Source organism: Lonchura striata, chromosome 6 (assembly GCF_050655825.1).
Source record: "Lonchura striata isolate lonStrDom1 chromosome 6, ASM5065582v1, whole genome shotgun sequence".
In the NCBI taxonomy this organism is placed as follows: domain Eukaryota; kingdom Metazoa; phylum Chordata; class Aves; order Passeriformes; family Estrildidae; genus Lonchura; species Lonchura striata.
Window position 1 is genome coordinate 3,275,278 of NC_140708.1, and position 14,830 is coordinate 3,290,107.

The 14,830-nt window shown below is 40.4% G+C and overlaps 2 protein-coding genes across 16 annotated transcripts in view; one reads left to right on the forward strand and one right to left on the reverse strand.

Moving 5' to 3' along the window:
• Positions 1-14,830, forward strand: part of CTNNA3 (catenin alpha 3) — a 426,948-nt gene that overhangs the window by 169,123 nt on the left and 242,995 nt on the right. The gene's annotated exons all lie outside the window — the stretch shown is intronic.
• Positions 1-14,830, reverse strand: part of LRRTM3 (leucine rich repeat transmembrane neuronal 3) — an 80,537-nt gene that overhangs the window by 46,482 nt on the left and 19,225 nt on the right. For 2 of the 8 annotated variants that reach the window (XM_085583123.1, XM_085583124.1), the window contains exon 3: positions 3,923-3,973. The exons of the other annotated variants lie outside the window; for them this stretch is intronic. In XM_085583123.1, the coding sequence (XP_085439249.1) occupies positions 3,968-3,973 (6 nt within the window). In that variant the 3' untranslated portion in view covers positions 3,923-3,967. The remainder of the gene's footprint in view (positions 1-3,922; positions 3,974-14,830) is intronic. 8 annotated transcript variants of the gene reach the window in all.

A 14,830-nucleotide genomic window follows, 5' to 3' on the forward strand; every position in this document is an offset into this window, starting at 1 on the left:
CTGTTCTGGAAATCCATCTGTATTTTCTTTCACAGTTTTGATATTTCTAATCATACTTTATATTCATGTTCTACAGCTTTTGAATTCCAAAGTGCTGTCAAGTTCCATGATTTGACCAGGACTGCCTAGGTGGCATTTCCAACCAGCTGGTAGCAGAAATAGTACATGGCACTAAGGAGAAAAACTAAACTCATATAATCTGTTGCCTTTACACAATCTGCTTGCTGAATGAATTTTACGGACTGGCAGCAGGTTGAAGGAAGGTGAGAACATCAGAAAAATTTTGTTAAATGGCAATCCTTAACTCCATTTTCATTGGAAAGAGCCTGTCTGGAGCCTGTGCTGTACACTGGGGACATGAGAGGCAAGTCTGGTTCCATTTACTCATGGGATTTGAGGGGCAGACATGCTAAAAAGGCAAGGTTATTGTAAGTTTTAGTCCCTTCATGCAAAGGGCAAAGGTTGTTTTGTACCTCAGAACTCTCTGGTGAGATAACTGGTTTTTTTTTTTTTTTTTTTTTTTTTTTTTTTTTTTTTTTTTTTAACACATGAGCTATCAAACTGGTCTCCACAACTAAGTGCCATGCACATCACTTGTCCTCAGTGTTGTCCTTTTGTAGCCTCCAGAAGGTAAATACCTTCCAACTATACGTATTTACACATACTAAAAGGTCACAGTCATCTCTGAAAAGCTCTGTATGCCTAAAACACTTGGAACTGTGTGTTCACTCACTGCTGCCCAATTCCATGCCACACCAGCAGCCTCCTAACTGAGCTGCATTGAAATACACCACTGCCATTTCTGTAGAGAAGGATGTGCTTTGAAAAGCTGAATTTATTCCCAGCTTCAGGGACATGTAAGGAATTAGGAATCTATGTTATCCCTTCACCATGTTTCCCTACTCTGCAATGGACAGATAGACTTGATTTATCCTGAAAGGTGCTTCAGCCTGGCCTGTTGTAATTAGCCTTAGGTAGATTTTAAATGAGCACCATGACATCATATCTGGCTACTTCTGTTTTTCCTGTATTTCTGAGGCATCTTTATTACTCATTGTGCTGATTCTGTGATTTGTAGTTTCTATATTTAGTGGTTTAGAATCTTTCTTTACTGGAATAAGTGTTGATTTCACTCTTTGATCCAGGGGAGAGAAACTTCTAGGGCATGTTGTCATTCCTTGGTCCTGGAATCTCACTGTTCACCTCATCTGCTATTCTGTTGGCAATCCTCTACTTCCTCTGTATGTGTCATTTATACAGCAAACTGTTTGTGTCACATGCAAATCTTTTTTTTAAGCCTGGCTTTCTACTTACACTGACAAATTTGTAATCCATTGCATTGCTTTAGCCTAAGACCACTTCATATTTTTGATAGACTAATGTAGGAAGTAATAAAGTTGCATAGAACCTCAGATAAATTGTGGGGTTTATTTGTGGCTTGTAAGAAGCTTATGTATTCTTTGCCAACATCTGGCGGCTCGGAAGCTTGGGTGGAACTGAATGGAAGTTGCTCTGAGCTGCAGATTGTGTTTGCTCCAGTGCCCAGCAGTGTGCCTGTACACAGGGGTCTTTCTGCACACCAGCCTGTCTTCCCTGGAGAGGAGAGGCACCGAAGGCTATTCTGGGAGAGAAGGCTGAAGAGAAAACTGTGGATGGACATTGACAAAGCACTTTTTGCCACCCAGCCTAATCTTGATTGCAAAGAACTGGATTTTTTCCCCCTTGTTTGTTTCCCCCTCACCCACCCCCAATTTGTTAATGATAATGTTGATTATTACTCTTTTTGCCACAGGTTTTTGTCAAGTGGGGAATTGTTGTGTGGATTCTGTCAGTCTTTTCTAAATGCAACTGATTCAACACGTCATAGGAAACTTGAAAATAATTTTCTTTTCTCTAGATTTTTAAATTTCTTTTCTGTAAAATGCAGTATCTGCAACTGAGTGCAGTGTATTAGCCCACAGCAACTGAGTGAAATAATTCTGCTAGACCTCCTGTGCTTTATAGAAAATATATTGGAGCCAATATTAATTGCTTATCCAACTTGAAGGTAACTCTTGTCTCTGTTCTTTCCTCTCCCAATTCCATTTTTTATATAATCATTCCCATCAGCATTATTTTCAGGTTTTCTTGATTTTTTCCCTCCTAAATGTAAATGTGCCAGGCTAATTAGAATTGTGGGGCAGAATTTTAAAGATGCTCCCATTCATCTACAGTTCAGCTGAAATATAATTAAGCAACAAAGATTACAATGTCTCATGCATATAAATTTTAATGACATGTATCCATAATAGTCATGCACCATGGATTAGGTAGTTTTAATATCTCTAGCCCTTATTCTGACCTGTTCTCAGATATTTTTTAAATCCTTCAGGGTGAATTATTAGTGGGGATCATGTAATTTCTGAGATATTTGTTATGGCAATCAGCTTCTCAGACAGTTGTTTTCCTTGGTTAATCAGAATCACTCTCTCTCCTTTGCCCACTGCCTTCCCTGGGGCATTAGAAAGAGCGAGGGGACTGGTGGCCTTTGGCAGTGAAACAAAGATCAGGCACTGTCCAATTCCCATGGCAAAACACTGGCAAGTCTTTTATTCACTTTCTTGGAACTTATTTCAGAGTGAGACCAGTTATCCCAATTAAATAGCAGGAAGACTATTTCTTTAGGCTTACAGCTTGAGCTATATCCTGCATTAGATTTTATTCACCATTCCCACTGAAGGCAGTTCTACTTATTGTAGTATGTTACAAGCTCAGGGATTTTTTCTGGTTGATGGTTAATCAGCATATTATCAATAACTACCTCTTAATGTTGGCTTGCACTGCTTAAACTTAGCATTCTTTTAACATTAAGGAGTCTTACATCTTTCTGTATGAACTAAGGGCCTGCTTGGATGATAAATCCAAAGCACTTGTCAAACATGTTTCAGAAGTTCATTTTGCTTGCCTTTCCCTTGTTGTGGTGTAAGAAGTGTGTGGCCTTTGGGCAGCGGGGTGAGTGTGTGCCTGCCTTCCATGCAGCCGGGCGCCGCTGCTGCTCTCACCTCTGCACGGGGACATTGCACTGTGCTCTTGACTTACTAATTGGGCAAATATGACAGCACACACTTCTCCAACATGAGCAGCGTGCCCGTGTCTGCTCCTTTGTTTGGCTGTCCAGCCCTGGCAGCAGCACAGGCAGTTCCAGGCTCCCAGGGGCCCTTCAGGCTGCTGAGAGCTCTGCTGGGGATGCACTGTTTACACGCAGTCCAGGGCTTCTCATCCAGCCTGCTCTGAAGCTCTGGGCTTTTGTCAAGCTTAAGATTTGTAGGAATCCTACCTAAGCTGCTTTTTGGCAGAGGTTAATGGAATTAACTGTTCTGCTTTATTTTTGTAAATTAGGCCTCTATACATCCTCATTTGCAAAGCTGTTTCCCAGCTTTCCTCTTCATTTCTCACTGAAGAAAACAATGGCTTTGTCCTCAGGGAGAAGGAACAAATGAATTTTTCACTCATCTCATTCCAATTGTCTCTTTCAACTCGGTGACATTTAAAAAGTGATGTTTTCTATAAACATACTGCCAGGTATTCCATGCTGCATGTTAAGCTGGGTAATGAAATGTTGCAGCAAATACGTGTTGACTGTGGTTACATTACATAAAAAAACAGAAAGAAATTATCTTTTCATTTTTCATCAAGTGTAAAAGATACTCTGGGATAAATTGAGTTTCACATTGAAAAGGCAGAGAGTTCTAATTTTAATTAATGGCTAAGTAATCATGTTAAATGAAGATCAGCCAGCTCAGTGTAAGCTACTTTTGAACAAAACTTGGTTGTTGTAAATCACTTCTATCTATACTGTCAGGCAGATATTTAAGACTTCATAAAGCTTCACTTTCATACCACTAGAAAATTCTACAGTAGTGTAGAAAACTTTTCCACTTACTTCTTCCAACCATGTTTCAAGGATTCAGTGGTACCAGCCATCATTTCAGACCTATGGAGGTCAATAATTTACAGCATTAGTTTTCTTTGAGTCACTAACTTCACCTTCATTTTAATAGGAAATGAAAAGGGGAAGGATATTTCCTGGTGGTTAAGAAATATGGGAAAATACTAGTTTTTCTTAAGAGTAATCTGATTCCACTTTTCAGTAAAGAAGCTGTGTTAGGAGCTGTATGTTGTCAATCTCAAAAAACATTTTTTTAAATGATCTTATATAACTTTTTCCTTTTTTCTCTGTGAAGCCCAAGAAGCTGGTTTAGATGAGATTAAGACGTACTATAATTACTTCTATTATTCATCATCCTCCTGCAAATTGTACTGGAATTTACAAAGTGAAGAATCATCTTTCATATGAGCCTTGTTTATAAGTGGTCTATGCCTACAGGATAAAGTACTTTCTCTTGCTGTCTAATAAATTGTGAGAGTACTGAGGAGCTCAAGCTAGATTTGACTGTATCTGAATGGTGTGGAATATTCATGGCAACAATTATCCAAGAAAATGCTGAAATATTTTCAGTTATTTCAGTGTTCTTGGCAAATACAAGTAAGGTCATAAGGTGTCAGAATTACGGCTCAGGAAATGACCAGATAAAATCTGCAAAATTGGACTTAGGTTCCTAAACCTTTCTCTGCAGGGATGAGCTCTCAGTATTCAGTGGCTTATCCATAGGGACACCTTCCACTGTCCCAAGCTGCTCCAAGCCCTGTCCAGGCTGGCCTTGGGCACTGCCAGGGATCCAGGGGCAGCCCCGGGTGCTCTGGGCACCTGTGCCAGGGCTGCCCACCCTCCAGGGAAGGATTTCTTCCCAAGGCAGGAGTGGCTTTTGAGCAGCTAAGCAAGGACAAGGGCCCCAAGAATTGCCAAAAGGCAATTCTTGCATCTATTTAATGTCATTGAGACACAGCAAGGAGAAAATTCAAAGATGGCTTGTCTGAGCAGGTGCTGATAATAAATAAATTGCTTATTTGCCGACAAGTGAAGATGGCAATTCTGCTTATAAAGATATTCTTACTTAATTTTTTGAATGATTACTAATTGATTTGCAGAACTGGAGCTGCTGCCATTTGATTCCTCTTTTCATTTATCACACAGATTAATTTCTGAGCTTTTGTATCTGTGAAGTATCTTCTAGCCCAAAACTGCAAAGATACCTATTTTAGATCTTAGAAGTATGAAGTCTGTTCTGAACATTTATATGAAACAATGAGAAAAAACCATGAAAATAGAAAAGTGACAGATTTCTAGAACTTGAACAGCTTTTTTTTCAAATTGGCTATTTGTGGAATACTGGTAGCCAAATGTTCTTTCCTGCCATCTTCCTTAGCTGTGTCATGTTACTGGAAGCCTGAGGTCTGTCATCAGTGCACACTGCTATGTTGGAACTGCTTATTTGCAGTCTGGTGGCACACAGGGCCTTTCTGCCTTGGAGCTGTGGGAAAGAGCTGAGCAGGATGAAGTGCTTGGAGAGCAGCAGAGGCTGGGACTCTGTAAGAACCAGGGGAGTTGCTGTGAAGGTGGAGGCCTGCCCAGGACCCAGGGTGTTTCTGTGTCTCTAGATGGAGCTGAGTTCTTTGTCAGATGGGGTTTCATAGCTCATTTAATCTAATGTTCCCTTGAGGTGCTTGGGCTGAGCCAAAGGAAGGAACTGATCCAGCCTAGCAGTAACTTGTTAAGAATTCGAAAAAGCTCAAAAATTACTTTTTGAGTGAATAAAAGCCTTGTGTGAAACCCCAAATCCTGCTCAATGTGCTCAGTACCAGGTCTAGCAGGGGAGAGAGAGAAAATCAGATAGCCTTCTTCAACAGTCTGTAATTAGGTCAGTTTAAAGTAACTGTGAAGTTGCAGCCTGGAGTGGAAATGATCAGTAAATTCTCCTCCTTGATAAGAGTTTCTCTCATTATCTACTCTGCTAATTTTCCTGAAGGCCTTGGAGACAGTACATAAACTTTGGATTGCCTTGTCAGCAGCAGGGTCTGGCTGAAGGCTCAGTCCTCTTTCCTTGGCACTTGCCTGGTGCTCTGAGCCTCCTGGCACTGCTCCTTCCCACCTCTCTCCTCACTTGCTGACCCCTGGCAGCTCCCCTTCTGCTCCTTTATACCTGCTTTCACTGCTGCTGTAGTTTGCAGCCAGAAGGGCTGTCAGGAACCTTAGAGAGGAGCTTTGCCCTGCACTTGCTTTTGAAAGCTGACATCGTTAAAAAAAAAGGAAACCAAAAGCACAGAGAAATGTGGTTACTTTTTGTTATGCTGAAGATGAAACATCAGCAGCTGGATGAAATGAACCAAGTTATTTGAGGAAGAGATTGGGTAACTGGGTAGTTAAGACACTGTTGGAACAGTGGTGATAAACTTGAAATCATAGCTCTACCTGCTTTGAAAAGAACAAATTTAATAAAAAACACCACACCAAAGCCACCCAACAGTCTGTCTCTCTCTAGCTGCCTATCACAGGCACAGCCCAGGGCTTAAGAGCTGATTTTCTAAATAATGTTTCTAAAACAATGTCCGAGGCACAGGGAATATCATCTTTTCCTAGAACAAAAAGACCATCTGAACCTCACTGGTGCTTTGTCAGACTAAGTACAGATTCGATCTGGAGAAGGGACTCGTTAGCAGTGCTCAGAGGTACCTGACAGACCTCAGAGTGTTACCTGAGGGAGCCCTGTTAAAGTGAGACCTCTTTGTGCATCTCCTGGGGGTGTCTGCTGTCCCAGCACAGGTGCTGCTGCTTCCCCTCTCTGAAATGCTGTTCCTTAGACTATGTTCCAGGCTGGAGGAGAGACTTCAAATGTGCAGGAGCTTGGTTTGTCCTGAAAGGTAATTTTTTCTATTCTATTCCCAGTCTAATGTAATTTCAGACTCAGACAATGGTGTCCTTAGCTCTTGTGGACACAAGTGCTCATACGAGTTTCAGGAAACACCACTGGTTGTCATTAGCCAGTGTAAGTAAGAGGATCATGTTCTGGCACTGAAGGTTTTTCTTCTTTATAACACCTTATTACACATTTGAAGGCAACACGAGCCCTGACTAACTCTAGATGTGGGAGAATTCTTCACAACGGATAATTTGCTCTGTACTGTAATTGCTGATCTTGCAATGTTGGGAGGGTGAATTCTAAGGCCAGATAAATAAAATTTTCATTCGTATTACTGTTTTCAGTATTGATGGTCAATTAAATAATTGCTTTGTATTGATGTTTAATTCCAAATATTAAAAAAAAAGAAGGGATGTTATTATAGTGGTATTATTTGGGTGAGTCATGTGGGAGGACTCAAGTTTTCTAACTGCTCAAGAAGATAGGCAGTTTGCCTTGCATACAGATGTAAAATGTTTTAAAAGAATAAGTTTGTGACTCAGGCCAGGAAAGCATTATCACTCATAAATGTATGGGAAGCTGACAGAAGAGGGGTTGGTAATAAGGAATCAATTTTAAGATGCTGTTCTGGAAGATAAGCATGGTTTGGGCAATCCTGATTGTGACAAGAAAATATGTCTATTGTGCAGAGCTCCTGCACAGCAGGTTTGTTCCTGCAAGCAGGATGGATTCCTATTGCACTGCTGACAGGGAACAGATACCTTGAGTTAATCTTTATATTTTATAGATCCCTGCATTTGCATTTGTGTTTGTATAATGAGGCAATATAGATCTCATAAGCATCTTTCTGAGCAAAACTCTCCTTCAGATTTTTTTTTTTTTAACTGAGTGGTTTGGCTTTTTCAGAGATTCTGGACATGGAGCCCTTTCTGTAGCTGACTAATAGAACTCTCATTATTCCTTTCTGCTTTAAAGGAAACACTGCATCATTCCTTTTTACATTCCAAGTCATCTTTTAAACATAAATAATAGATGGGTTATAGTAATCCCTGTATTTTGAAAGGCTCTTGTTTTCACATAGAAATTGCTTCATGTTCTACTGTTGCTACTCTGAACAGTGATGTTGGGTCACTGAATGTATGTTTGAAAGATCATCTGCTTCTGATTAGGAACAAGTGTCACGTATTCCAGCTCTTCAGAAGCTGGGTTTGGAGCTGCTTCTGTGTCATTTCCCTGAAGCTCACAGGACAGTCCAGTCACACCAAGGGAATGTTTCCTCATGCACCAGCTGATACAGCAACTATAGCTGCACTTGAGTACTTAGTTAAATGAAAGCACTGCTGGCTTATGAACTGTGCATTAATGCAGATATATTAAAAGCCTTCTGAAGATGTTGGCAGAATTTTCATACTGCTAAATGAAATACAAATGAAGGTTTAATTGCTAAATCCAGATCTCTGCTGCATTATAAAGCTTTTTCTTTGCTCTCTTACTGTTGTAAGAGAAGTACTAGCATAGCATATTAAATTAATGTTTCTTCTGGAAGTCGCAGTGGTAGTCTGTAAGGAGAGCTGCTCAAAACTGTCTGGTAGAAGTTAATGGAAAAATATTCAAAAGCTTGGCAGCAGAAGGTTTAACTATGAGCTGCCCAACGTGCCTGGGCAGGAAATGGATGCACTGCCTGCCGTGCCTTCAGTGTGCTGAGCAGCCCCACAGCAGTGGAGGATTTCTTGTCCCAGGGCTGTGTTTAAGGGTGGGCAGGCGTGAGCAGCAGCAGTGTCGGGGCAGCAGTGCCATCGAGAGCCTGCACACAGGGCACACAGTGCTCAGCCAGGGTCACTGGTACCCAGGACATGAGGCCTCCAAGGCTGAGCACACAGTTCAGCTTGTAGGCATTGAGGAGCTAGCTGTAAAACTAGCCTCAATCAGTTTGTTTCATTTCCCCTAAGGGTCTGTTTCAGGAAATAGTATTTGAAGTGGAGATGGTGGCTGTGAAGGGTTGGTTTTGGAAAGAGTGGATGTATGACTTGTTTCCTACACTCCTGGTTTTTAGCACAGATTTAAAGATCCATTTGTAATTTCTTTTTCCTTTGAAGTGTATGCAGGACACACCATGCACTTTTGTTGAGATTTATAAAACTTCAGGCCTTTAGCGAGTCTCTAAGGCTTTTGTGCTTCATCTTGATGGACACAGTGCCCTTCCAAAAGAGAAACTGCTGCAAGGCAGAAGCAGAGAACAGTGACATGCCTGTGTTCTAGTGCAGTACTCACACTGCTGTGTTCACCTGCACAGCTGCAGTCATCTGGTTCTTCTAATTCCCTTATGCCTCCAGAAGTGCTTGGATTTCCCTCTTCGTTATCCCACTTCACTTCCTGCTCTCTCCCCACACTCTTAACTTTATTTTTCCCTTCACTTCTGCTTTCAAAGCTCCCAGGGCCTCTGTACAGACCCAGAAGCTTGCTTCGGGGTCCTGGACCTTGTGTGGGCTGGTGGGGACATGTTAAGGGGAAAAGGAAAAGAGCTGCCACCTGAAAGGGGCACAGGCAGCTTGGCTGTGGAGGAGAGAGGCAGTAAGAAATAGAAGCAGGGGGCCTTGTAACGTGGGGTCCCCCACCCATCTCCATCCTCCTTTGGTGAGCTCCTGCTTCAGCCTTCCTTGGGCTGCAACTCTCATACAGGCTTCCCTTTCCTTGGGAAAAGGGAGAGGTCACAGACCTTCCCTGCCTGGAGACTTTCTTTCCTGCTGTAGACTTTAAAAGTGTATTTGTGTAAAGTGTCTGTCATGGTGTTAGCTGTGGAATACCTGGGACTGGGGTAAATTGAGGCTGGAGGGGTTTTGAAAGTAGGGAAACAGCCATGGCAAAAGAGGAACAATGTGTCTATTTTAAACTTGAATAGCTTGGATTATTAAACTTGGATTTGTATAATTACAATGTTCAAGCAGAAAAGTGACACCACTCCAGGAATCAACTTTACCTTGAAATAGCAAAGTGACTTGGAGGAAATTGTTAGTGGAATGGCTGGAGCTCACTTTGTCACAGAACCATATCAGAAAATGTTCAATTCCAGTATTTAAAGAATTACCCATTGGTGCCCAGTTCTGTTAACCTCTGAAAATCCCAGATGAGACAGGTGGGATTGAGAGTCCAGAAGACTTAATTTTATTCTCTGTGTGTGCCAATTTTGATTTTACATGTCAGTCTCTCCACAGATACAGTTTTAATAGGTTTCTAGATATTTTAAGAACTAGTTGTAAAACTCTCCCAGCTGTTAATTGAGTCCTACGTAAAGTTTCAATAGCTTCATGAGGTATGAATTTTCTTTTAAAAACTCTTCCTAACCCTTTGCTCAGTATAATTGACACAGTACTTGTCCATTTGCCTATTACTTTGGTCCTTTATTATTGTCCCTGCCTACAGTCTACATTGGATGGATGTTATCTGCACTGGTCCTTGTGGTCAAAGCTTCTTAATAAGATGCTGTCATTTGTGCTGTCTTGTGTTCTTTTGATGCTGGTGAGGTTCCAAAGTGTTAGAATGTATATTATAGTGATTAGGTTATTATTTTATTTGTGAATTGCTTTTCATTTGCTGGGTGAATTCTGTCTGGTCCTAGTGAGTTCTTACAGTTTAGTGTTTCAATTTGTTGTGCAATAAAATGTCAGCTCATTTTTGGTCACATTTTCAGCTGCATCACTCTTTCATCTATGGAAACCTCCCAGCGATTTTCTGTACTAAATGTGCAAAAGATCCATCTGGTTTTTGTACAGTCACTGTGTTTTCTGTGGGTAGTCCAGCTTGATCCCACAGACTTTGGCAGCCATCCTGCTCCTGACGTAATGATGAAGGTGTGTTAAAGATTACTGCAGTGCTGCAATTCTGTCTACTTAAAGCCTTTTGTGGCCTGTCATACTGTGTTTTTTACAACTAGCCTGCCATGGCTTATATTCATTTCTGTTACATGCATATGCCATAATCTCTTTTGAGGCTGTTGTTGGTAACACCCTCTCCTAACCTGCCTTTCCAACACAATGCTGGTTTGCTGTTAGCCTTTCAGCAAGGTGCTTTGAGGTGAGTGGTATATTCTCACCTCCTAGTATGCTGTGCTTACATAGCCTTCACATACTTTCCAATACCTAAGATTTGAAATTTTGTTTCTTTTAAAAAGCTTTCACTTTTAGTTATAGCACCTTTTTAAAATAAAGTGGAATTTTTTTAAGCTTTTGTCTACTTTAGAGATAATGAATCTTACTGTATCAGGGTCTCTCTTACAGACTGCCTTTTGGTAGTAATATTCTTGATGAGGACCTTGACACTGCTGTGATTTTGTCACAAGGTGGCTTTTTGTAGTGGATCCCCTATTTGACACTCCCTGAAGTCAATCTACAGATCATATTTGTCACACAGCATGTCTGAAATAGCAAAACCCTACCATTACTGCTGTTTTCCTGTGCTAGCAATCATTCTAGTTTCTCTGGGCACAACAGGGTTGCTCTTCTCAAATGAAAAAGATTAGATTGTCCTTAATAATGTATTCTTCCTGTATTTGAACATGGACTTGGAGTTTCATAGAGATTCTATTTTTCTTGTTGGTACATTTCACCAAGCTCTGATATGATTCTAAGATATTTGTGATACGATTTCTTGACATGATTCCTGTACTGACATGAGTTTTTGCATTTTTTATATCCTTTATCTAGATACTAAAGTACCAATAATGATCTCTTTCCTCCAAGTGTTTGATATTATTCAAAACATACCTACAGGTAGGTGTTGTAGTCTACCCATCTTTTTTTTAATCTTCTCAGCATTTGTATAGAAACACATACATATTTGGATAGGGTTTTTTTGTCTTCTGTATCTTTTGGAAAGCACAGCTTCACCTTTGACTTTGGCCAGTGCGTTTTCTACCTATGGGCCTGTAGACAGACAAGGAAAAGGAGACATAAAGTCTCCCCACATGTGTCTCCTTCTCTGGGGTTCTCAGCTGGTTTTGCAAGTGTTAATACTCAGATGAATTTTGCAGTCAGACTGGTGAGTGTCTGTGCTTTATTAGGGGTTTATGTTATGGGAGTGGGTGACTCGAATTTTGTTTCACTCAGCAGCTTAAATCTGTTCTTGAATCAGTATTAGTTAATATTTTTTTGTGATGGATTTTGAGCTTAGCTGCAGACACAGAGGCTGAAGACTTGCCCTGAACCTCATAAAGACTGGCCCTGAACCTTGTGGGAAATGCTGTTTGTTGACAGCATTTGATACATTTTTGGTACTATTCTGGTTTCACTTTAGAAATACAAGGCAAGTGATACAAGGACAAGTGGAAACTGCAGTATTTTTCGTGAGGAAAGAGAATGCTTCACTGGCTAGTGAAGGATAAGCCCTAAACAATTAGGGTAAAATGTTTTTCCATGCTGCTTTGCTCTGGAAGCTTGTCCAGATCACTTCCCAAAATAATGGTAGCTGTTACTGTCAATAATGTATCATGGAGAGAATAATGCAAGCAAATCTTCAGTCTTACTTTTGCAGTGGATGCCTAAAGCTGTATAATAATATGGGATTTGAGCAACAGCAGATTTTGGACTCCTATGTCAATCACATCCCCTCCTTTCTCTCTCCACCAGATGCTGTTTTACATGTATATAACATTTTATGTGCAAGAAGAGAACAGCTGATTTATTACAGAAATGAAAGAATATTATACCTTCCACAGGGCTATAAGGACAGCCTTAGCACAAATACACCTAATCCTGATCTGATAATAGCAGGCAATGAACTCACAATATTCCATATTAAGTTAAAATTTCTGTAACCTAGTTCCAAATGGTTTTTCATTTAAATTTTGTTTGCTTAAGTTTATTACAGAAAGTAAAAATAAGCCCTGCTCTGATAGCACCTGCAAGATAAATATTGCTCTATTTCTTTGTAAATAAAGGCCTGCATTTTATTACTGTGAAAATTGCTGTACTTCTGCCTTTTCACATCAGGCAATTTTCTGAAGCTTCTCTCAACAGGTATATAATAATGGCTTGGTATGCTGGTATATTTTCTAAATATACATCTACAGATAATTAAGTACATTAAGAATGAACACTACATAGAACTGTGAAGGGAAAACATGTATGGACAATGTTCAAACCAGAGGTAAACTTCTAAATCCCTGTTCTAGCCACCTAAAGGGAAATTGCAAATGGAAACCTGAATCTTTAAAAAAAAAAACAAAAACAAAAAAAAACTAATGAAGTAGTCATCTAAATTTTATTTCAAAAACATCCATCACTTTGTTCAGCTTGATGGAATGAAGCAAGACTATTAATGCCACTAGGATGATAATGAGTCTCATTTGTGGATTTGTATGAGTGGATGACAGTAGAACCTTCATAATTTAGAGAGGAGTTTGTTCCCATGAAGGTCAGGGTGGCTGTCTGTCCTTCTGCCCCTCAGCCCTGGTGCCACTACCAAACTTCTGGAATAGCAGGGACAGTGCCCAGCCCAGGGTTTGGTGCCCAGCTACTGAGCACACAGGCCAGTGTCTTTTTATGTGGAGCAGCATTCCAAACAAGTTCTGTTTGGATTGTCGTGCCAGGAAGGTATCTGGGGATACCATTTAATGGTATTTAATTATTGTGGTTAATAAGCAGTGGCTTCTGGGTATATATGTGTAGGGTGGCTGAGAATATGTTTTCTTAGAGTATGTTCAACTGTGGTGTATTTATCTGTGGGATGAAGAGGCCATTTTTCTTTTTAGGGAAAAACAGCTCAGATAAGACAGTATTAATTTTTCATAAGATGGTGTTTTAATCAGCTAAACAAAAAATGTGACATATTTCATGTGTGTTTTACAACCAAATATTTTACATGTTATATTTCGTCTCTTTTCAGTATATTCTAGAGGCAATCATGCATGGACTGTTGGAATAACAAAAATTACTTGAAGTAACTCTGCCTTTTTCTGAACATCTGCTATTCTTGTAAACCTGCTTTCTGTTTGTGTCTAGTATTACATGCACTTCCATTTGCCAGCCACAAACAGATTTTAATTTGTGCAATTTACACACTTTTGCACTGTACAACAATAAGACCCTAATCAAATTTAATTCTACACCCATTACTGAATGATAGTTTTTAGCATGATAAATCTCAAATTTCATATTCGACTGTGTTGTGCCTGTGGAATGAGAGCTCTGTGATAAACCCCACAAGGTTTAATCCAGTGTGTGAAGCTGAAGAGAACAGCTGGATCTTTACACCCTGCAGAGCCTTAGTGCTCTGTAGTATGTCTAGGATAGTAGAAGCATGTCCTGTTATAAACTAGCACGAAGCATAGTTAAATCAGAAAACAGCTGAATTAAGGATAACGTTACAGGCACTGCCTGAACTTGGCATAGAGAGAAATTCTGAACCACTGCTGGGAAGTCCAGTGCAGGTGTGTTTCCTGGGGGGTGGTACAGCAGATACTCGACTGACTGCACAAAGCTGCAGTTTATCAGTCCCCTAAACACCATTTTGAGGGGCTGTGATAAATGGGGGATGGTAACTACTGCTGTCTTAGGTGCTTTCAAGTAGCACCAGCCCAGAGAATATTTTCTTTCTAGGGCAGCTCTACCACAGCAGCTAATCAGTGCTGTCTGCCAGGGTAAAGAAGAGCACATTGACAACATTGATTTAACTCAGACAACCTTTGCTAGCGTTCATCATAAGAGGCTATTTGAGAAGCTAAACATTGCTGAAGTGAAAGGGGAGCTGCTCTTCTGTAGTAGAAACTGTCTGGAGACAGAAAATGAGAAGAAATGAGGTGTCAGTTTTCTACATGGCAAAAGGTTAACAGCAGGGAGCCCTCAGGTATTCAGGTTAGATTTGTGTGCTGCAAGATGAAGTCTCTGGGAAAGGGAAAATGTCAAAATGTGCAGGTGATATAAATTGTTTGGGTCAGTCAGATCTAGGAATGCAAACAGGACCTTCCAGAACTCGACAAAGCTATGTGAACGAGCACGAGTTTACCAAGCAGAATCAATTCACAAATGTGAAGTATTGCC